Here is a 21,217-nt window from a genome sequence, read left to right on the forward strand (position 1 = left end):
GGGACCTTCAAGAGGACAAGGAAATCAGTTCCGCCCCAGCCCCGACAAAGCTGGATCGGGACCCCAGTAATGTGGCAGGTCTCGGCAAACGTCTCCTCCTTGGAGAGACCTGCGCTGTCCCCCGCTCCAAGGCCAAACTCCACCTCCTAATCTGAGTTTATTTTTCTGCCAGAGCTAGGCTCTCTGGACTGGTACATTTATGTGTTGGTTTTCTCTGTCTCCACCGATAGAACTGAAGCACAAGGACAGGAATGGCACACTGTCTGCAGTTCTTTAGCACTGGGACTCGGAGAGGGCCCCGGCCCCTCACAGGGCCCCATCAACATTTGCTGGAATGAGTAGTGACTGAAGGCATGAATGGCAGGACCCACACTGTTCGGCTCGCTCGCCTTTGCGATGGCACCTCTATCCCCCCCAGGGCAGGGCACGCTGCCTGGGACAAAACAGGCAGACGCAAACTCCTCTTGACCTCTTGTTTGGTCCATCCTCACCAGACCCAGCAGTTACTGTGGTACAGGCTGCAGAAGGATGCTGAAAACTTACAGCAGCGACGTGAACCGTTTCGAGAGTATGGCTTGGCCTTCAGCCAGAGGTTAAAGCCTAGAGAAGCCCAGGCAGGAAAGGATTCCTGGTCCTGGAATGGTGCTGTGGGCTTTAGGGCACGTGCCTCTCTTCCCACTTCCTCACCTCTCCTGGTTCCAAACCCCACTGTTTGCTGTCACCCAAGTGTGCAACCACAGGCCGACCAAATTCCACCGTAATGCACAAACTGTACCTCTGCGTGCACTTAGGTTAAATTTAGAATTTGAGTGCACACATGTGAGTTCAATAACACAAGGCACATTTTTTAAAAATCAGGTGGTTTATTATTCTTTCTTTCTTAAGTAGGAATTTAAGTTACTTTAATAATGATCATGGACTTCGCTACAGAAGAACCTTCCAGAGTCACAGGAAAATAAGCCCAAAGGATCCAACTGGCCAAGTGCCCGTTCAAACAGTACGCCTCTATCTCAGAGAAGCTGCAGAACACCTAAGGGTCTGACCATGTGGGGGGCCAGGGAAAGGAGGGGAGGCTGAGGACCGGAGGACATGAAAGGGAGTCACAGAAGAGTCTTTGGGAGGAATCAATCATCAAAAGAGTCCAATTATTTAAAGTTGAAATGAGTGAGAATTTATTCACAACATATGCAGATCTATGCAAGTGATTATGCAAATAGGTGGGAAGGGGGCCTTCGAGAAGAGCAGTAACACAGAAGCTTGGTTTCCAGCATGCTGGACGCTGGTCACAACTTAGCTAGATAGGAATCCATGTTGGTCCTTGTGGTCCCTTTTTTCTTCCTCCTAACACTAGCATTTTTTAAATGGGGAAAGATTTACAGCTTTTTTCTCAAAACCCAGTGACGATGGGAGGTAACAAGCATCAGGCCACTTTAGCCCCTTGGCCATCAAAAAGAACCCCTCCTTGGTGCTTCTTTCCAAGAAAAAGGCTTCTAGTAGCAGAAATATATATATATATATATATATATATATATATATATATATACCAATTTCCAGAGATTTCCAATTGGTGAAGTGCAAGTTGATTTTTTTTTTTCCTTTTCCCCACTAATCCCATATATTTGTTCCTGAAGATAGACTGAAAAACCTTGCAGTCTGGTGTTGTCTTTCTCATATGTTACCACTGGTTGACTTTCAGGCCCCCAGTATAGAAGGGCAAAAATGCAGGTGACAGGGAAGTGACTTGTATGGTCTGAAGCTTGGTCACGTGCTTTGTCCTGAAGGTTATCCAGCCATCTGAGAAACCAGAGTCCAGGAGCATCCCCCGAACGTCCATGAACCAGTCACTTCTACCCACCCTGCCCCAAGCCTACACAGCCCCAATCCCAGGCCAGTCTTGCCTCGTGCGATGACGGCTCCCATAGGCCATCAGAACGTTCTCGAATTTTCTCCTAGTGTCCGCTTCTTTCTGCCCAGGACTTGCTCCCCACTGTAGCCATGAGGACGGATTTTCAACTCAACATAAGGAATGGAGAATTCATGTCCTTTCCATGGCTCCCAGTTTACCCCCTACAAAAAAAAAAAACAAAACAAAAAAAAAAAAGCCAGCATCAAGAAGAGGCAACTTGGGAGGAAGGAGGGGTGGGTTATGCTGGAAGGAATGCCTCTTTCCCGGGAAAACCCTCCCTCCCTGCTTAGGGGAGAGAAAAAGTGAGACAAGTGGTCACTGGGGTCCTTGTAGAAGTAGGGCTGAAACTAGAGACATGCGCCCTCTGCTGGGAAGCTGAGGTCTGACAGGCTGATGACTTGGAAGGCCCCAACCCCACCCCAACCCCACCCCACCCCAGTAGTTGGAAGGATGGGGTGTGAGCCCAGGGCAATGGGGGAGACCACGGCAGCAGCAAAGCCAATACATGGTCAACCTGGACAGCAACACGCCCATTATCTTTGCCTCACACTTTTCCTTCCAAAAAATTAAAGGCAAAAATAAACATATTAATTGGTCAATCGTGTAAAATAATTTTCAATTTAGACTGTTTAGATACTAGCTCTGGGGTAACAAATAGCCTGCTGGAAACTAAATTTCATTTTATGTCTTTTGACTGGTGAGCGCAATAATATTTAATTCACTTAATAACCTTGCAACCTGGCCAATAAAGAGCCCAAGTGACCAATTTTATGTATTTTAATTTGTGAGGTAAATAATAAACAAGAAGCTTAAATGCCTTGCAGACTGTGAAAAGCACATTAACCAGATGAATGTCTTTTATTAGCAAATGCGGGGATGGTTTAGGGCATGCTGGCTGCTCATTTCAAATATTTGATCTCTGATCACAGGCTTCCCTGGGTCAGCCCACATGCTGCCACCATGATTCATGGGCCCACCCTCCTCAGCCTTCCTGGGGGAAAATCTCTTCTTCCCTTTGAAGAATCTTCGCACAAGGATTGGGAGTCCCTGCTGCCTGGTCGGGGCCAAAGTAATCAAACTGTACCCGGACTTGAGATGCACTAATATTTACGGTAATACCAGTCACAAGGTGACTTCTGGGGAAAGCTGGATTCCTAAAAGCTAGAAAGGACCCAGGGTGGGAAAAGAAACCCAAACTGGGGAGGAGCTCGGGGAGGGGATGGATTCATGAGGAGCGGGAACAAGGATGCCATTTTCAAGGAGCAGACAGGAGCCGTCCGACAGCTGGCAAGGAGTCAGGAGGATGCCCACAGCTCACAGAGGTCTGAGAAATCAATGGGAGGAACTTTTCAGAGCAAGGAAGGGGAGAGAAGCCGTGGAGAACGCTCAGATGGAGTTTAGCATAACACTCTCAGTAGACTCTGAGTGGCTTTGGAGGAAGTGGATCCAGAGGTGAGTCTACTCAAAAGTGAAAAAGACTTTATTTTCCTGGTGATCAAAGGATTTGAGAAAAATAGCTCAGGTTTCACTGGGAAAACAACTAGAAAGAATTACGAAGTGTCTGTTATGAACGGAATGCTTGTGTCCCGCCCCCAATGTCCCAATGCCCAGTGCATATGTTGAAGTTAGATGAATTGAGTTAGTTATGTTGAGTTAGATGAACTCAGGAGGGTGGGTGCCCCAAGATGGGATTAGTGCCCTTTTTTTTTTTTTTTAAGATTTTATTTATGTATTTACTGAGAAAGAGAGAGAATGAACAGGAGGAAGAGCACGGGGGTGGGGGGGAGAGAACATCAAGCAGATTCCATGCTGAGTGCACACGGGGCTCAATCTCACAACTCTGAGATAGGACCCGTGCTGAAACCAAGAGTCAGACGCCCAACCAACTGAGCCACGAAGGTGCCCTGGGCTCAATACCATTATAAGAAAAGGAAGAAAGACCAGAGCTCTCTCTCCACTATATGAAGACACAGTGAAAAGGCCGCCATCCTTAAGACAGAGAGCTTTCCCCAGGAACTGAATCTACTGATAACGTGATCTTGGACTTCCTAGCCTCCAAAACTCTGAGAAATAAATGTATGTTGTTCAAGTCACCCAGCCTACAGTATTTTGTTACTAAAACAGTGTCCATGTGTGAACCAGTACATAGAGACGTGCATAATCCACATTATCTGTCTTTGTCCAGCAGCGGACAGCCTGAGTTCCCACCCACCTATACTAAGTAAGCATGCAGCCCCGGTGGGAATGCGGTGGGATGGGGGAAGAGCTTCTGTAGATGGGCAGGGAAGGCTTTGACCTCAAGGCCATGAAGCCTGGAGAAGAAGCCCTCCTGTCCTGAGTGGAGGCATCAGAAGGAGAGGACCAAACCAGCCTGGAGAGTGTCCCTGGGAACGGAAAGCTTTGAGCAGAGCATGGGACAAAAAAGTTCCTCTGTCACTTACCTCACTGTGTTTGGTCTCCCCGTATCTGCCGTTGGGGTTGGCCAAGTGGCAGTTCTTGTACCACCAGCCACCATGATGGGTCAGGGCACAGTTGCTGAGGGCGATATCATTGTCTCTGTCGAAAGTTGTAAACTTCCATCCATTGTGGTAAGTCAGAGCATCCCCTGCAGGAGAGGACACATGAGAGGTGAGCGTCGAAGTTTGGCCACTGAGATGATGATCGTGTTCTGGACTCAGCAGGACAATCTTTGGGCACGAAAATGCCAGGGATCCAGCCAGTACGTCACAGGGAATCATTCCTCTCTCAAAAGAGCCAAGAGGAGAACATGATACAAACAGATTCTCCTAACTGGCCTGTCTCTCCAAAAGCCTGAAAAACATTCTCACTTGGAGGCCCCGCAGTCATGTGAAGTAACCAAACATCCAAAACCAAACCCATCGGCTCTCCTCACAGTACCTGATACCCCTTCCGCAAGGTAACCCTCGCCTGTCTTCCATGTCGTTGCTCAACCAGCCTCCCAGGCACCTGAACTTGAACCCCCAACCACATTGGACAGACCCCTTTGTCAAGGCCTTCCTCCTGCAGATCACTCACAGATGCCCTCACCCCAGCCTGTGCTCCTCGGGTTGCACTTACCTCAACCCAACAGCCTCCCCAGCCTTCCCTGAAGCACACACACCCACTTTCAGACCCTCAGACTTAATGTCCCCTTTCCCACCACCTGGAGGGAGCTGCTCCTTCCCCCCTGGCTCTGCAGGCCTGGAACTCGGCTGTAGCTTCCCAGTCTGGGAGCCCGCTGTCCCCATGGGCACGCGCCCCTTGAGCAGTCCATGGATCTGCCCCCATGTTTCTGCCCCCAGCATCCCTCTGCCCTCCTCGGTCCACATCCTCACCATCCCTCAGAGGCCAGCTGGACCCCACACCCAAGGAAGCACCAGCCTCCTTAACAGTCCTCGCACACCCGCTGCTCACACACCAGCTCCTCGCACATGCACTCCTCGCACACACACCTGAGCTTCCGGAGACTTCCTGGCGCATAGGCTCAGTTTAGAGCTTCATGACATCTGTCTGGAAATTCACTCACATCATCTGACTTGTATCTCTACTATTTCCCCACCATCCTTGTCATCTTCTCATCAGTCTGCTTTTTAATTCAGCTCATAAGAGGCGATAAGGGCCTGTATCAATCCCAAGCTAAATCAAGTCATGTTCCTACAGTAACACTTGGTTTTCATCAGGTCTCTGAGCCATGGACTCTCTTTACATAAGTACCCTCCTCTGACCCCCTCAGGGTAGCCTTAGTCCCAGGCTCAATACCAGCAGCTCTTAGTCCCAGGAGGAAACGGACTCACAGTTCTGGGGACTTGGCAAGGCCCCACAGTCCACAAACAGCTGTGGGGGGAGGTCAGGACTCAAACCTCAGGCCTCAGATTCCAAGCCCAGGGCTCTTAGTTTGGCGGCTTCCTCCTTTCCGCAGGGACCTGTAGTTATGCTAACAAGAGCCAGCCCGCAGCAGCCACCACCCCTGAACTGGCGAGAAATGCACATTCTCAGGCCCACCCCAGATCTACAGAACTGAAACCAGGAAGGTAGAGCCCATCTGCAGTCCGTGTTTTCATAAGCCCCTGGAGTGCAAGGTGACGTCAGAGACCTGCAGATTGTATGTAGTCTGCAACTTCATTTATTCAGGGACACCCCCCACACACACCCTCCCCCATCCCCGCCAGGACTCAGCACCATGCCAGGCTCTGGGAACACAGACAAGGGGACCTGCTCTCAAGGACGTCACTGGGGCTGGCAAGAGGCAGATCTCTGGGAAGAGTGAACAACACACCAGGAAAAGAGAAGGTCCCAGATTGTCCCTCTGGCTTGGCAGCTCAAAGAGTGGGTCCTGCCACCCCTTACCCAGCAAAAAGGGCTGGGGGAGCAGGGACAGGGCCGCAGAGGCCCCTCCTGCTAAGTCAGCTGAAGGGCCCTGCCCTTTCACTTCCTCCAGGTGAGGAAAGGCATGTTGTCGCTCCCCCTCGCGCTCGCATCTCCTCTCCCCTTCAGCTTTCTGGCAGACAGTTAACTACAGCTTAAAATAACACGCGATGGCTCCCTTGGTGACACTTTTAATGAGCACAGCTTACCTAACTTGCATCTCAAGTTTCTAGAGCTGTTTTCAAAGAGTCTGTGCAAAGGCTATTTCTTAACGATTTGTTTGTGGTTCTCTGACCTTGGGCGCTGGGATCATGAAAAGTGAAGCAGGTTTCTGGCTAAGTGTGGCAGTTTATTCCACAGACAGATTTTCTCACTTCCCGAAACTGAAAGCATGCTGACATTCGGAGCACAGACAAGGACTGTACCCATGAATCAAAAAATCACTTTTCTCTGGCTGTCAGGCCCCCCTGCCAAAACCATGTTCTGATTTATTAAGCTTATCTCCCTAAGTAAGACAGAGTAGAAAAGCCAGTGGTGGTCAGACCCTCTCCTGTCTCTCAGGGTTTTCGGAGAGAACACCGGATGAGAAATAAGCACGCCTAACTTGTGCTACCCACTTGGGGTGGACAGCTGGCTCTCCTTGGGTGGTGGGTTGGAGGTTGGCAGCAGGCTCAAAAAAGCCCAGGGTGGAGCCACTGAGTTGGTCATCTCCCATCTCATCTAACATAGCTCCACCATCACCTCCTGAGGCAGGAAGGAAGGCCAAGGCAGCTGGGCCACCTCAGACCCAAGGAAGCCATCCACAGCATATCCCCTTGGAGTCCCACAGGACCATGTGTCTGGACTCTCAACCCTGGAACCAAGAAAGGGCCAATAAAGAACAATGTGTGCCATTTTTGGCTTTCCCTTCTTGTCCACAGACCTAACCATTTTTCCCCTTCCTTTTAAGCACCAGTGTGCAAAAATCCATTTCAAAGCGAGGAAGGCACTTTTGCATAGAGCTGTTCTTCACAGTGGACCTCTGGCATCCCTGGCCCTAGCCCAGCAAACACCGGCGGAGTTCTTCAGTCTCGCATCCAAGTGCTCCCAGGGTGTGGACGTGTCCCTGGGTGGGCATCACTGAGTCTCCTGGAGGTGGGACGTGAGACCAGCTGCAAATGGTGGGTTAGCCCTTAGAAGTCACTCTGCACCACTCCAAAACATCTGTTTTCATGATAATTTCTCAGGAGATGACTAGCATCCTAAATGTAGCGCTCATTGGATGTCCTCCCTGCCCCACTCCAAGATTCAGAACCAGAAACGAAATTTAGCCAGCACTGTCTTGCTGGAGTTTCCTTGTGGAGGAATCAGGGGCTCTCTGATGGGGACTTCAGTGAAAGCCGAAGCTGGGGGCCCAGCAGGACAGTGGGAGTGATGGCGATCCTTCTACGTGTGTTTAATCCCCAGGCATGAACCCCCGATTCTAAGCAGAGCTCTAATCGGGGTGAGCTGGCACATGCAGAGAGACATCAAACCATTCACTTTCTCTTTGAACGCCACCTCCTCTAAACACCACCTCATCGTTTAGGACATGAGCAGCCAGAAGCTTCCTAAATTTCAAAACCCTCCTGGGGACCAATCAGCATGTATAAGGAAAGCTAAAATACCAGGAAGCCCACCATGCAATTTCAGAGTTTCCAAGTAGGAACGGAGGCACATCAGGGAGACCAGGTCGCTGGCTAAACGCCATGTGATCTGAAAGTCTCCCGAGGCTTCCTGTGGAAAAACACATCCACCACTGACCAGCACTGTGGGCCTGAACAATCTCAGAATGGGAATTATCCCGTAATCACAGTTAAAATGCAAATAGAGTCCCTGGGAGGAGAATCCCATTAATTCGTGAATATATTGACTCCTTTTCACTCATTTTCCCATTAGCATCAGTTCGTTTCCTGGGTATTTTAAGACAAGCCTCAGAACAGGTATGTGCACATGAGAGAAGAGAGGAGAACAGGTAGCCCCAGAGGGTTCCCAGCCAGCAGGGAGGGAAGTCATTGGGCTTCGGGGAGAGATGCAGGATAGGGTGCTGTCTCTTGTCCCCATGTCACCAAGCTCATGCCTTCACTGACCCCAAGGCAAGATACCGGGTCTCAGGGACTATCCTTCCCGATACAAAACATCTGTAGGACTGCATGGAGAGCTCTGGCTAGCAACATCCCGCTTCAAGCTCACCTGCTCTGCACCGGGTTCCATGCTAAGCACCGGGAAACAAGAGGAAGTGCAGAATCCATGTAATATTTTTAAAAACAATTAAATTATAAGACCTACAAGAAACTGCCTTAGCAGTTGGCCACTTTGGCTCGTGGCCCCAGACACTAAGAGGCATCTGTTCACAGTCCTCCACCACTAGGGGCTTCTAGAGTGGCCTGACTTCACGAGCACACCCCGTTGGCCTGGACTCTGCTCGGTCCTTGCTCACCATGGACGCCCCCAGGCCTGGGGACCCCTTCCCTGTTTCCCATCTAAGTCCCACCTTTCAGACCCAGCCCCAGACCACTGCCCGGTGGGGGACTTCTTCAGTGACGCCTCGAGACTCAGTGCCCGCCTCTTCTCACACCCTGTAGCCCCTGTTCTCCTCACCACTTACGTGGCTCTTGGCAGAAGCTCTTTTCTGTTGTGACTTAGCTGCTTTCAGGACAGTCTCAAGGGAGAGACCACGGCCCATACGGCCCGCGGATCCGGCTGCTACCGCATCCCTACGTAGTCACCCCCGAGTCAAAACCATGCAGGCTCAAACAGCGACTTACTTGTTAGCATTTAAAAACTATAAATCCAGACGGAAGATAGGACGTTAAAACAGTAACCACCCCGTCCCTCGGAAACGGAATATTCAATGATATCACCCCAGGGTTTCGGTCACATCGCTGGATTTTGTTCTCTTCCTTCACAACTGGACAGACATGCCACCAGCCCGAGGTGAGACAAGCCTCTGCAGGGTTCATCCCCTCTCCCCCCACCACTCCCTGAACCGTGGCGCGCGGCAGTCCGATCGGGAGACACACCGGGAGCCAGGGACCCCAGCCCGGGGGGAGAGGGGCGCTCCCACCTGCTGTGCCTCTGTATTTCCCAACGGAGAGCCGGTACCGCTCCTTGCTGGAGGCCACCTGGAAGGCATCGTACACGGCGTAGGCGGACTCGTTGGCGGTCTGGAGGTCCACTCTCACCTCGTAGCGAGTAGGGGTGCCAGTGGTGAGATTGTGCAACTTGTCGAGCCCTGAAAGCAAAGGAGGGGGTCCCAGTGACCGATCAGCCGGTGTGCGCGAGCGTCTGCGACTGCCAGCACCGAGAGTCGCCGTGGCCTTTCCCTCCTCTGCTCACTCTGTCTCTGCTGGGGGGGCCTGTTTTCTCCTCCTGTTCTCTCTTCGGCACAGCCGTGTTTATGAGTGGGGAAAGCGTGTCCTCTGGGAAGGAGCCGTGGGGGGCAACCGGGTGGGGAACCTGCCCCCGACTCCTTGTGTCTAAAGCAGAAGCGCTTCCCCCTCTCATCCCCGCATCTCGCCACGTGGACGAGGACGTCAGCCACCACCCTGAGGTCTCTGAAGGAATTCCTGGCCGAGATGACCATGACCATGACCTACCCTCTCAGACACAGAGTCTCCAGATTACGATTTCTTTAATTCTTCCTTTCCCTGTAGATGTTTGTGGCTGTTTCACTCCCCATGAGTATCTGCTGCACGTTCGAGCAGGAGGAGAAAAGAGAATGCCATCCCCACACTGACTGGCAGGCCTGAAGAGCCACAGGGACTCCAGCCATGACCCTCTAGGAACAGCCCCGAATCCCAGTGGGCCAACTTTTCTGAGACGTGAAGGCCCCGGGGAGGGTCCTGAGTTGCTGACACACAGCATGAAGACCCCCTGGGATGTGCCCACCCCGTCACGAGCCCAGCACAAGACAGCCTTCCCAGCAACATGGCCCGATTGACACCCTGGTGGGCAGACTCCTCAAGTGTCCTGTCCCTGTCCCTGGGACGCCTTCCTGAACGTGGGGGGCCTTCTAGAGCTGCCCGCACAGCCTTTAAGGGGGAAACAACCCCTCCCCCACAACCCTCCCGGAATCCCTAAGATGATACCAAGCCAGAACTCCTTCATGGGGTCCCCAAAGCCTTCCACGTAGGTCCGCCAGCGCTTGAAGAAATCCAGCTGCCCCGTGTTGCGCCTCTGGAAGACCTGCCAAGGGAAGACGGGCCTGTCACTCCAACACACGTGAACAGCCATGGCTGAGTGAACGAGGACAGCAGCTTGGACTGGGGGCTGCCCTGAGGTTAGACAGCAGCAGAGGGAAGGTCAGATGGACCGACATGGCGACTGAAAGTGGGACAGAAAGAGAGGGCAAGGGAGCCTTTCCTGTGCTTTGGGCTTGTGGCGCTGGGTGGCCGTTCACTTGGCTCTTGGCTGAGATGGGGGTTCTGAGAGAAGACGGGGCTGTCGGTGCGCACTCACCTGGGACGAGGGAAGTGCGAGGCACTCCTGAGGTCCCCTGGCCACTGAAGATGCCACAGGAGCAGCTGAGCTAAGGGTTAGGGTTCTAAAGAGAGATCTGGGCCAGACTTGCAAAGGTGCAGGTGTGTCTGAGATGCTGCTCAGTGTTCCCCCATCTCAGTGTCCTGTCCCCAGGAACACAAGCGGGAAGTGCTTCTCTTTTAGGTCCCTGGCCAGTCAAGTGGGAGCCACGTGACTCATTCTAGCCAAAGGGCTTTAGTGGGAGCACAGAAGGGCGGGGAGGGGGTGCTCTCTTTCTGTGCCCTGTCTTCCACTGCCTGTGCCTCGGGGCCTCCGTGAAGGCCACGTGTCCACAGGGCAGAGCCATGAGGAGGAAATCTGCCTGAATCCCTGAGTCACCACCGACAAGTGACTGCCAAACCCACAGAAGGCTTTGCACACACGAGAAGAAACTTCTCCGGTCCTCAGTCACTGGGATTTGGTGTTGGCGTGTTAACTACCGCACAGCCCACTCTAGCCTAGTGAACACAGAAAGCCCCGGGGACACAGAGAGGAAGGCGAAACCGCTGGAGAGGATGCGACCACCTGGGAAGAAAAGTGGGAACTAAAAAGAGAAAATGGCCCAGAATCAAGACTCAGGGGCCTGCACTACGCAGCAGCCGGTGCGCAGGAGGAAGGATGCGCTCATGAAGGGCGCGGGGGGAGGGCCCGGGCGTGCCGAAGGACAACCAGGAGAACGTGGAACCACAAAGACCACCAGGAGAAAGGTACGGCTGATGGTGTCAAAGGCAGGTCAGTGCCAAGGAACACGAGAACTAAGGAACATGTCCATAGAATTTAGGGACACAGAAGTCAGGAGTGACTCTAACAAAGGCTGCATTGGAGAGAGACAAGGGCAGAAGCGAACGTGGAATGGCCTGAGGAGTGAGCGGGCAGTGAGAGCACAGACACAGACTTGGGTCTTGGGTCCCGCTATTTCTTGAAAGTATGTGCGGCTTGCTTTTCCAAACTCCTTGTTCGGGGGAAGGAAGGCAGTGCCTGTCAGGGTAAACTAGATTCTTTTATATTAAGCAAGCCTGAAGAGTGCCTACAAGCTAGTCACACCTGTGCGCACTACTGGAATGGGTAGTAATGGTCGTGGTCCTCGTAACCTTGAAAGCCACGCTCAACACCATCCTCACTAATCACAGAAATGACTGTGGGATTCTGGAAGCCTGGATGGCATCTCTGTCTCCACCCACTTCCCTTCGCACCCATTCAAACACAGAAGCCCCAGCACGAAGCCCCGTCTCCCTCCTTTCCACCACGCTTCACCGCAGGTGCCTTGAAATAAAACACGGAACCTCAAACTTGGTACAGTAAACTCGATATTTGTGCGTTCTTTCTGTTTTTTCTTTTTTCTGGGAGACACAGGGAGGGAGGAGAGAAGAGGTGGCCTACAGCAATGCTGACAGCTCTGCATGGAGCTCACCGGTAACTCCTTTCGAAGCCCCAGCCCACCTTTGCTGGCCCAGAAAGCACTGGACAGGGCATCTCTCTACAGTGGGCAGGGAGAGCCTGGGGCTCTAAAGCAGACCAGGGCCACTGCCTGGCCAGCGGCTGGTGAGCCGGTCATCCCTGTTACTGAGCCTCAGTCGGCTGTGGGACAAACAGGGTTAGAAGCGGGCAGGGAGCATCCGTCTCAGAGGTGCGAGGAGAAGTCAAGGAGACGGTAAGGGTAGAAATGTTCTCCAAAGCTCCCGAGCTGCTGAGCAGAACTGAGGGAATAATCGGGCAAATCATTCCAGACTGCACTAACATTGTGGTTTCTCTCCCCTTTGTCCTTCATTCCAGAGACGCTCGTTCCCCTCTGGGCTGCCTTCATTTCTTCATTGGCTCATCCGCTCAAGTAACCGCCATTACGGAGCAGCGTGTTCCGTGCTGGCTGCAGGGCGAGGACCTATGATGCCATTTTCCAGACGGGAACGTTCAGGACGGCGATTAGCCACATTAAGTTATAATCGGCTGATCATCTAGTGGCAGATGCAAGGATAGAACAGGGATCTCTCCATCTTTTCATCAGAACGTTTGAAAATACCAGCTTCACTGAGCTCACGTTCCAAAACTCATTTCTAAAGATCCTGGGGCTGTTTATTTCCTAGCATGCTGCCCATTCTGGTCCCTTCCCCGGGACTCTTCCTGTGCTGCAGACGGTGAGATCCCAGGGCAGACGCCATGCCGATGTTCCTTCTACGTCAAGTCCGGTTACATTTCCACTAGCATAACTAGTTACGGTACAAGGTCAGGCTCAATAGTGACGCTGCCCACCTGGGACAGGTGCCTCACAAAGGCATTCTCCAATCAAGGAACAGCGCTTAGGCATGAGAGGGGTTTGTCCACCTGATTTCTTTTAAGGATTTATTTATTTTAGAGAGAGTGCATGAGCAGGGCGAGGGGCAGAAGGAGAGGGAGAGAGAGACAGAGAAGCAGACTCCCCACTGAGCACAGAGCCTGACATGGGGCTCAACCCCAGGACCCCGAGATCATGACCCGAGCCAAAACCAAGAGTCAGAAGCTTAACTGACTAGGCCACCCAGGTGCCCCTCCCTGATTTTTTTTTTTTTAATAATGCTTCAGTTCAGCTAGGAAAACTCTGAACAATCGTTTTGACGTTCTCTCCATCACTACAGAGATGCAGCTCCGCACTTACTAGCTTTGTCCTTGGGCAAGTTGGTTAACCTTGACAAGCCTTGCTTTTCTAAACGATGAGATCAAGATGTTAATAGCCCGCTTGTCATGCTCTTAAATCGAGGCTTTAGCAAGATCATTAATCATAATAAATCATGAAAGTGTGAAGGCCAGAGACTGGCACATACACATATAATAAGTTATTATTAAATCTCAATAAATGAGAGTTTGCCTTTTACTATGTCAGATTCCAAGTGAATTGACCCACTGTGATCACCTGCCTGTACCTCTTGATCAGGGAGCCTGATTTGACTCGCTCAGAATCTAATCCACTCCCATTCTATGGGGAGAAAACCTTATAGCGAACTGTTTGGGGGTAAAAGAAGCCCTTTAGCAGGTCTGTCTCAAGGTGGGCAGAATTCTACACTCCAGAGCTGTCATGGCACTCTAGAACTTAATGTCCTGACTGATTCCCTGGGAAGAAAAAAACGAAATGTCATTTAAATGCCTGTGGAAAGAACTTCTAATGTAGTCCTTAAGACTTGCAAGACAGAAGACAAAGACGGAAATATTCCAGGCACTTAAGTGTTCCCGTCTGGTCCTCAACCCAGCTCGCCTCCTGTGACACCAATTACCTCGGGGTAGGGTTTTTCTGGCCTCTTAATCACATTGGGTTCCTGCCACCCCATGGACAAAAATTCCCTTAAAAGGATTTTGGAAGCTCCTGGGTGACTCAGTTAAGCATCTGACTCTTGGTTTCATCTCAGGTCATGGTCTCAGGGGGGTGAGATGGAGCCTCTCCTGTGAGTCTGCTTGACATTCTCTCCCGCTCCCTCCTCCCACTCACGCTAACTCTCTCTCTTTAAATAAATAAATAAAATCTTATTGGAAAATAACAGAGCAATGCACTAAGGTCATCTCTCAGTGACAAAAGATCCTTGAGCCCCAAACGGTGGAAACTGTCAGTAAAAGACCTGGCAGAGAAGGTTCCAGGACTCAAGTGTTTTCAAGACCGTGGCAGCTCTGAGCAGAACCCTACAGAATCTCACTCAGTTTGTGTATTCCCTTCAGGAGCCTGGGTCAGAAAACAAGTCTTGGGAGGGGGTGAGGGACTGGTGCTGGTTAGAACGCAGGGTGATTTTTTCTGGAACTAACCTCAGCGTCCCGGTCAGGGTCACTCGCATGAGCTGGTTGTAGAAGGCAAGCTCCTTGAGGGCAGGCCTTCGGGTCTGTCTGGTTCACGGCTGGTTCTTGAGTACATAAAACAGTGCTTGACACGCAGCAGGCACCCAGTAAATACTTGTGGGAAATAATCTGGGGTATTTCCAGGCAGAGAGACTGGCAGATATCTTTCTAGAGGTTGCCCTGGACAAACGTCTCCTTCCCTAGGGAAGGCTGGCTTTCAAAAAGGCCACCTGAGACAACACAAACATTCTGCCATGTGTCAGTTACGGGCACGAGGCAGGACACTGGCTTCCAGCCTGAAGAGACTGAGCGCTTACCACAGAGCTGCTGAAAGCAGCAGGAACCGCCCTACGGGTCTTCTCAGGGGCAAGACCCTCCCAGGTTCCATTCCATTCCATTGTTTTTATAAATCAGTCAGGAATCTCCCTCCATCCGCTCCAGTTACTGCCTTCCAGCCACCAGATACAGCGGCGACGATGTAAGTTTCCTTCAGTGCTGCTTCTCAGATGGGATCGTCTCATTCGCGGCTGCTCAAGTGTCTTTGCTTTTTCCCCACCCCGGAGCAGACGTGTCAGTGAACGTGGTCTGAGCACTAGGGGCTCCTGCTTCCTCCTTGTGACAGCAGGTGAGGCCGCACACTGGTTTGGGGCGGTGAAAGCCTCTGTCTGTTCAGGCGTGGGGAAAAGGGGGCAGGGGGAGGCGGAGGGATCAGAGGGCAACCCTCAAAGGCAGCTCATCTTATAATTGGATCAGGCTGCAGCAATCGAAGCAGGTCCCACAAGGAGGGGTAAGCAGACCATAGCCCCCGGGGAATAAAACCCCTACACAGAAGAGGGACCCCCGACACCCTGCCAACCTTCCCTCTTTCAGGCTTCAGCCCTTCAAACCCAAGTTTGGCTTCTTAACAGTAAAGCAGGAGGCAGAGCTTAGACAAAGAGCTTCAGTTCAGAGGCCCGAGGCCCGAAAAGATTATGCATTTCCCTTTGGATGGCCTGAGAGGACCCAAAGGGAAAACCAATGATCTGGGAGGCTCCTGATTGGGGGTGAGGGGGTGGTCCTGAAATCTGGTTCCAATTTTTGTCATTAACTCTTGTAAAGCACCAAGGCACTTCTCCCCGTGGGCCTCCATTGACCTATCTATGAAAGAGAAATGGTAACCTCTGTCACTTATGCGAAAGCTTCTGCGGGAGAGTCATGTTGATGACAGGGCTTGCAAGAGAAGAAAATGGAGGTGACACATCCACAGAGGGCATCATGAGATGCTGATCAACCGCAGCCTCCACAGCCATTAACCATTAGCCTTCGTTCCACAAAGCCAGCTCTATCCCAGGTGTGAAGTACTTCCGGTGGGGTTGGGGGTGGGGGTGGGGGTTAAGTCGGGATCTGTCTGAAAGCCAGCATGAGCTGCCAACGCTCCCCTCTCCCGCGGAGAAACACTCACGATCCAGCCGCCTCCGTCCGTGTCCATGTCACAGTACACCCGCAGGGGCCGCCTGGAGTCTCCGTGCAGGTAGATGGTGTACATACCACTGGCGACATTGCTGTTCTGCTGAACTTGACTGCAGTCCGCAGGATGTGGGAAACGCGCACCAACTAGGAGACAAGCAGAGAGATGGTGGTGTTAGGGGAAGGGCAAGGAAGGAGGAGGAGGTCTATGCCCCTCATGCACCCCACATCACTTCCTCCCCTAACTCCCACAAAATAATATTCTGTTCTGCTCTGCTCTTTAGTCTTTCTACCAGGAGATGGATTTCATCTGAACCCGTAACCCTATTTCTATTGCGCCATTTCCAGAGAAATCCACCACTCTGTCCACTCGCTCCTCCTTGGACACCTCTTCTGGGCTCTCCGACACCCACCCTTGACCATGTCCTCATTCAGAGTGTGGGAGTCCACGTTACCTGTGGAAAGGCTGGTGGATACACTCCTGCTCCGTCGATCACCCTTAAAGGCGACCAAGGAGACAGGGTAGGTGATGCCCTGCTCAAGGCCTTGCAACTCAAGCCTCTCGTCCCCTCTTCCCAGCTGTACCTCCTACCAAACAAAGGAGACAGGAGACAGTCAGTATGTCCTCCCCGGTGCCCAAGGTGTCAACAGCATTCCCTGGGGCTAATGACAGGAGTTCTCTGAGAGGAGACTGTTGGTTTCTTTGAGGGCTTCATGGCTCCCAGATTCCCAGTGGGTCCCATCAGCTTCCCTGGAGGGTAGTGCCATGGAGACTCATGGGAGCATGAGCTGAGAGCGAACAGCCAGGTCCTGCCCCTGGGGGAGCAGCCCCCAGGTCTCCTGGGAACCTCAGCCTCCAGAAGCATGCTGGGATGCCAACTACAGCCACCAAGGCTGGCGACACTGGGCTGACAAGCTAATAAGGGGACTAAAAGTGACCACTGATATCTGGGAAGCAGGGGCATAGTTGGCCTTTCAATTCTTCCTTCTGAACCAATCTGACTTCCTCTCTGAACACGGGGCTAACTTTCCCTGAAGGGCTGCCGTAAGTCATCACTGAGGTCATGAACAAATCCACAGGCCCTTCATTTTCCCCTTCCTCCCGTCTTTCTCGCCGAGAAAAAAGACGAAAAATCTTGCATCAGAACAAGCTCCCAAATTTGCTGGTCTTCAGATTCCAGGTGGGAGGCATTACTCTTGAAATCAGGGTTAATCGATTCATTCAACAAACATTTACTGAGCGCCTCTTGTGGGCCTGGTTCCAAGGACTGCAGATACAGTGATGCATATGACACGGACAAAAAGTCCTTGTGTTCATGGGGCTAACGTGAATTGGGAAAGACCAACAATAAACACAAGACCATGGACAGATGTGTGGCCCGTGAATATGCTACCATCGGCTAGGGGCAGGCACACACGTGAATCCTGTGAAATGAGGCCACACGGAGGATGTCAACAAATAACAGGGACTAGCACCTTCCCTTCCCACAGCAGAGGATCACTAAGGACCAACTCGTTTCTCAACTCATTACCATCACCATGACCCTAGCAATCAAGCTGGTGGCCCAAGTCAGGGGCGGCATGTGGTTGGGGGACATGGGCACCCAGAGGAGAAATGGGAAGTTTCCAGTACCTTAACGGTGCCATCTGGGAACTGGTAGGTGAGAATGTAGCCATCGATCTGAGCAGAGGGGGCTGTCCAGGTCAGCACCCCTCCAGACTGGGTGACAGCCGACGGACGAAGGTTTCTGGGAGGGTCGATGTCTGTACATAAAGCCAATGAATTACGCTTACTAAGTATTATTACAACTGGGGCAAGACAATGTTTGATGTGTCGGCCTATTTCTCCCTGCTTCTCCCGTTTCTTTTCCTCCCTTCCAGCAGGGAGTCGTCTCTGCTCTTCCTTGCCACCAGCCCCTTGCAGCCTCCGACTCCAAAAGCACACACCCACCGAGGACAAGTGGATTAAGAAAGTGGGGGTTAGGTGGGTAGCAGACCGAGTGAATCCGTGCTCCCGTGCCTCCCCCTCCCCAAACCGCAGACTCTCCAAGAGTGGCGTGTGGGAGCAATCTAGGTGAGCGGATGGGTTCTCAGTGACCGCAGGGCTCCCAACGTGGCGCGGGAAGCTGAGAGAGTGCAGATCCGAGAAGGCCCTGTGTGCAGAAACTGGGCAAACTCAGCAAACACCTACCTGGAAAGATGACCGAACCCCTCGACGCCCACCTCCCCGGGCCCGGCGCTGGGAAACGACCCAAGCGTGACCCTAAATTTACTGAGATTCTGACCACATAGCACAGAAACACAAAGTTCTGTCTCCTGCCTAATTAAATGTGCGGCCTTAGATGCCTCGCCCTGTACAAGCCCAGGGAAGCAGGGGCATGCTTGTGTGAAAGAGAGAAGGAAGAAGAGGGGAAGCTCTGCCTCTGAACACGGGGATGCGTGCGTGCACCCTGTGGACCAGGGAAACTCAGGCTCAGCAAAAATTCTAGTCAACACCATATTAATTGGTCAGATGGCTCATTTTTTTTAACCAAATAAGATATTGAATGAAAATTTCCATTTTGAAAAATCATCACAGAAGATGATTTTAATTTAGAGGTTCCCAAAAAAGACGTCTCCAGGCTATTTTCTCCCCAGTAGCATTTCAGCTGAGAACGGAATTGCAATATTTTAATAGAAATCAGGCAGCTGTTGTTTTGAATTAGGATGTTTTGACAAATTTTGAGTTTCAGTAACATTAGCTTGGTCTGACTTTCTAGAGCATAACATCTGGTACGGATTTTATTCTTTCCATCTCCTGCAAAACTGAGTTTCCTGCGTTGAGAAATTAAAGCAAAAACCTTAACTATTTAAATATCTTAAGCTGGCCTCTCTTAGTGCTCTGACTGCCCACCCATCTGCCGGTTACAGGCTTGAGAGGTCTGCCTTGGTTATTTCCATGTTTCTCTGAAGCAGAAAGATGGTGATATTGTTGCCTTTAAAAATGGCAAGTGTGAAAAAAAGAGAAGATAATGAAAGGGACAAGGAAGACAAGGGACAAAAGAGACAAGGGAGGCAGACAGACAGAGAGAGGGAGAAAGCGACTAATTACCCTGGAGACCTGCACTGGGCATTAGGGTTTCTATACGCTTTAGTTTGAAAATGTTTACCATCAGTATACTTTACTTTCTTTTATTTAAAAACCCATGCTAATTGTAACTGATAAAGAAATTCAAGACATCCTGTAACTCCAGTGGCCACACACAGTGTACCCCGCCAAAGGGGGGACGGCCAGGGGGGACGGCCAGGCCTTGCCCAGACCGTCCCCAGAGGCCCGAGGACGTCAGGGAGGGCCCCGTGAGCTTCCCAGGTCCCAGTGAGGGGGATGAAAAGAGAAGGGCTTCCCAGCCTCCCTCTTCTCCAAACTGGGGCTGAGGCCAAGCGGGTCCGAAAGCCCAGGAAGAGAGCCTGGGAGCTGGGCGTGGGGGAGGCTACGTTTGCACAGCACCTGGAAGAGCCGCACGGGCTGCCTTCCACACTGTCTTCTCTACACCTTCTTAATCAGAGCCGTCAGGGCCGCAGAGTACCTCAGAGGGGGGAAGAGGGAACCCCTCTGAGGAATGCCTCAGGTGAAGCCGCTGCCCGCCCCTGTTCCCCTCCGCACCCCCAGGTATGGAGGAAGACTGTCCTGATGGACGTACATGGTTCCTTGCCCCAGGTCCTCACAGTACCTGTCAGGGCCGCGGTGTCGGCCTTCTTGCTCTCCCGGTCCCCCTTCTGGGCCCACACCTGGACCGTGTACTCCACACCCGGCTTCAGACCTGTCAGGACGGTGCTGCTCTGCTCCTTCCCCACAGCCACCTCCCGGGTGTCCCCATCGGCCGAGATGTAGCGCACCATATACTTGTCGATGACGGCTTGCACTGGGTCCCAGGATATGGTGGCCGTGTCCTCTGTCACCCGGTCAGTCACCAGGTTTTTGGGGCTGTCAATTTCTTTTTAAAAAGGAAAGTCCGAATTTTAGTGCCTAAGGGAGGCCATCCCACCACCCCATCGCCAGGAGCCCTCCCTTCAAATTATCTTTAATAATGATACAATTCCATTGAAAACAGGTGTGAAAGGCCCCTAGTTTCCATTTTCCAAGGAAACCAACCACTGGGTATTACAACTGGGAGGAATTAGATCTTCAGCAAGTTCATCAGTACGGAAATTTCCTGTCTCTCTCGTTTCTACAGAAGTAACCAAAAAAAGTCTCCTGAGCCACAAGAGAAGAGGCCCAAACGGCGGCTGAAACCGCCTCTTCGTTACCTCCGTGGGATCTGGTTATTCGGTTTCACAGACTCTCAGAGCTGAGAAATCAGATCTTCCAACCTTCCTTGTCTTTGATCGAAGGGGAGCATGGAGGCCCAGAGAAATGAAAAGACTTGCCCCAGGTCCTGCTGTCTTCTTGTGATAAAACCCCGACAAGCCCCTCTTTGCTCCGACCCGTGACCCCCCACCTTCTGAAGGACTTTTCTCCTTTGTGTCCGCGCTCTCGCCGGCACCCCTGGTCTCTCCTCGATCGTCGTTCCCACACCGCAGGCTCTAGGACCTCCTGCCCCTCTGGCCCCCTAACTGGCAGATTTCTCACGAGAATGGGGTTCACCTTCACTTCGCTCCTCCTCTCCCGTTCGATCCTCGATCAATGAAGTCTGGCACTCTTCCCCAGCACGCCACTAGAATGCTAGAATTCATCACCCCCAGCTTCCCACTGCCAAATCCGATCGATGCTCGCCATCCTCACCTCACTAGCCCTCTGAGCAGCATCTAACAGGGCAGATCCACTCCGTCTGTCTGAAAACACTCTCAGCTCTTGACTTCCATGACCACACCCTTCCCTGGTTTTCTCCCAACTGTCTGACCCTTCCTGGGTCTTCTTCATTAGCGACCTGGCTGACCACCTCTCTACACTTCTCCCTAAGAGACCTCAACCATGGCCATGACTTTGCATACCAACCAATGCCCTCATCTCCCTGATCCGTGACCCCCCAGCTTGCCCCTACAACCGCATTTCTACCACGGCGCCTCATATGGACTGGACCCGTGACTGGTATTTGTGGAGTCGATAAGAAAGTCACTCACTCAACCAAGGAATCTCACCACCTTCTCCAGTTTGAACCTGAAAGTCTTCCCATTCCTCCCCGAGCCTGC

General features: G+C 52.0%; 1 protein-coding gene across 8 annotated transcripts in view; it reads right to left on the reverse strand.

The window, feature by feature from the left end:
- Positions 1-863: 863 nt before the first annotated feature.
- TNN (tenascin N) overlaps positions 864-21,217 on the reverse strand; it is a 58,876-nt gene continuing 38,522 nt past the window's right edge. For 7 of the 8 annotated variants that reach the window (XM_032318968.1, XM_032318970.1, XM_032318975.1 and 4 more), the window contains 8 exons: positions 19,759-20,022; positions 17,682-17,812; positions 16,504-16,636; positions 16,044-16,195; positions 10,381-10,477; positions 9,357-9,524; positions 4,348-4,511; positions 864-2,067 (listed from right to left, as the gene is read on the reverse strand). In XM_032318968.1, coding sequence (XP_032174859.1) covers positions 1,927-2,067; positions 4,348-4,511; positions 9,357-9,524; positions 10,381-10,477; positions 16,044-16,195; positions 16,504-16,636; positions 17,682-17,812; positions 19,759-20,022 — 1,250 coding nt within the window. In that variant the 3' untranslated portion in view covers positions 864-1,926. The remainder of the gene's footprint in view (positions 2,068-4,347; positions 4,512-9,356; positions 9,525-10,380; positions 10,478-16,043; positions 16,196-16,503; positions 16,637-17,681; positions 17,813-19,758; positions 20,023-21,217) is intronic. The other variant, XM_032318969.1, reaches the window with a different exon arrangement.

This window comes from Mustela erminea, chromosome 17 (genome assembly GCF_009829155.1).
Source record: "Mustela erminea isolate mMusErm1 chromosome 17, mMusErm1.Pri, whole genome shotgun sequence".
In the NCBI taxonomy this organism is placed as follows: Eukaryota; Metazoa; Chordata; class Mammalia; order Carnivora; family Mustelidae; genus Mustela; species Mustela erminea.